The 2,225-nt window shown below is 39.9% G+C and overlaps 1 protein-coding gene across 1 annotated transcript; it reads left to right on the top strand.

The window, feature by feature from the left end:
- The first annotated feature begins 269 nt into the window (after positions 1–269).
- Positions 270–2,025, top strand: bod1 (biorientation of chromosomes in cell division 1). The gene is given in 4 exon segments (NM_001140746.1): positions 270–726; positions 933–1,057; positions 1,263–1,465; positions 1,602–2,025. Coding segments are annotated over 3 exon segments (465 nt in total). The 5' UTR covers positions 270–588; the 3' UTR covers position 1,465; positions 1,602–2,025.
- The last annotated feature ends 200 nt before the right edge of the window (positions 2,026–2,225 follow it).

The raw sequence follows: 2,225 nt of genomic DNA, 5'->3' as shown, positions 1-2,225 counted from the left end.
ACTCTATATCACCTGTTTCCTCAAAAATGATCATGCAAATGATCTGGTCATACTCACTGTCATCAGTATATTTGGTCGTTTTTAGGCAGAACTGTGTGTAACCATGAAAAGATAATACAGTTCCTTCCCTCTGTAAACCAAAACTAAAGGTAAAACTAGCTAAGTAAATACTACATATCCCAAGATGCAATGTGCCTCTTCCCGCAATGCAATATATATTTTTTAATAACCCTTACAGTAGGTGGCGGAAATACACCAATAGGTGTAGTCTACTATCATGCCCGTAACATAAAATGTTAAAGAAGAAGACGCAATGGGCACGTTCGTAAATTCGCTCTGGCTATCTACTCCGATTTCAGAGCACTCCCGTCTGAGAGAGCAGAATAACTGATTAATTTAGGAACGCACCCAACGTAAGAGACTTCCTATTGCAAAGCATGTTGGTACTTGTGTACACTTCTAAATAATGTAGCTAGGTTTTAGAGCCACCAGCAGTTATTTTGTGTCATTTCTTGAAATTATATCGATACTGCTACACTTCTATATGTACAAAACGTATTGACGGGCTGAAATTCAACAAACATCGGTATGGCGGAGGGTGTCGGTAACGCAGTGAATCTTCCCCCCGGAGATCCGCAACTCATCGGGCTCATCGTGGAGCATCTCAAGAACCGAGGCCTGTTCGACGAGTTCCGCAGAGACTGCCTGGCAGACGTGGATACAAAGGTAGCTAATCTAGCTTTAAACTTTTTCTGACTAGCTATCAACGTTCCTTTAAGCCTGCTATTTAACGTTAGATAGCAAATCGTTTCCGCTTTATTTGTCCCACCTTGTTGTTTTTAGCTTAGCTAACTAGCTAGCGAGCTGTTGGAAATGTTGCGGCTATTGATCAATGGGTAACGTAAATGATGTGCTTCTGTCATTGTCATCAGCCTGCCTACCAGAATCTACGACAGAAAGTTGACAACTTCGTCTCTACTCATTTGAACACCCAAGACTGGAACCCATCAATCAACAAAAATCAAGTGCGAAATGTGCTAAGACAAAGCGTCGTGCAGTGAGTAGCTACTATATATATGATTATAATTCTGCTTGTAAATGTCTAATGCATTGTAATTGTTGACAGTACATAACAATTAATTCACTTTCTCAAGCCAAAGACAGTTCCAACTGCTCATGTACCCAGTCTGGATTGCAATCAGGTGTTCCTGCTAATGCCAGTATATGTGACAGTCATATGTATTGTCTCTGTGGTGTGTCAGGTCAGGCATGCTGGAGTCCGGAGTGGACAGAATCATCACCCAGGTGGTGGATCCCAAGCTTAACCACACCTTCAGGCCCCACATTGAGGATGCCATTCACGACTTCCTGTCTGCTGAGAAGAAGGAGGAGGGTCCATCCAACACTCCATCAGAGACAGAACAGCAAGAGGCTCCAAGCCACACTGGACCCAAAACACCATGAGGTCAGTGTGTCACACCTATGGTCAACATTGCTGAAATCAACATAAATATACAAATCATGTGAAAATCTATAGGTATTAAACTAAAATCTCCTCAGAATGTTTCAGGTTCTCAGTTTGTCATTTATGTTTATTTCAGGTGCAGAGAAACATAATCTGCTAAAGGTAGACTTTTCTAGAGCTCCATCAGACTGGACAAGGAACTCCAACTTTAAAAACTAGTGTGGAGGAATCATGGCGCAAGAGGTTTCCACAACTCTTAGTCATTCTTCATGTGGAGAAACCAAGCCATGGATTTTAGCAGTCAATGCTGGACACAGGAGGACTTGTGCAAATGACACTTTATTGTGTAGTTAGCACAATGGGCTAAATATGCCATTTTTTACTTCCAGATAAAGTTGTATAAATTGCTCTGATTTAAATTGCATTTGTGGTTATTGAATTAACAATAGAATGGTCACTTTTATTTCTTAAAAGCCAGAAGTAGTCATTGTTTGCTAACTGATTTTTTCCCCGCAATGTTTAGCAACTTTTCTTTGTGAATTTTGTAAATAAATGTTTTCAACAATAAATTATTTGGTAGAAATATTTACACTGCCCTTTCATTTTTAAACTGGGTCAATAGAAAATGTGCTGTACTGGCCATGGTAAGACTTCATTGCTGAGTTAACCTAGATTAAATGATCCATACCTCTGCTACATTTGACTATATTCTTATTAGATTAGAATGATCTCAGCATTATTATCCAATTTGGAGCCATCC

This window comes from Salmo salar, chromosome 13 (genome assembly GCF_965601325.2).
Source record: "Salmo salar chromosome 13, fSalSal1, whole genome shotgun sequence".
NCBI lineage: Eukaryota > Metazoa > Chordata > Actinopteri > Salmoniformes > Salmonidae > Salmo > Salmo salar.
The sequence above is the reverse complement of the archived record's forward strand: the minus strand, read 5'-3'. Positions and strand labels throughout refer to the sequence as shown.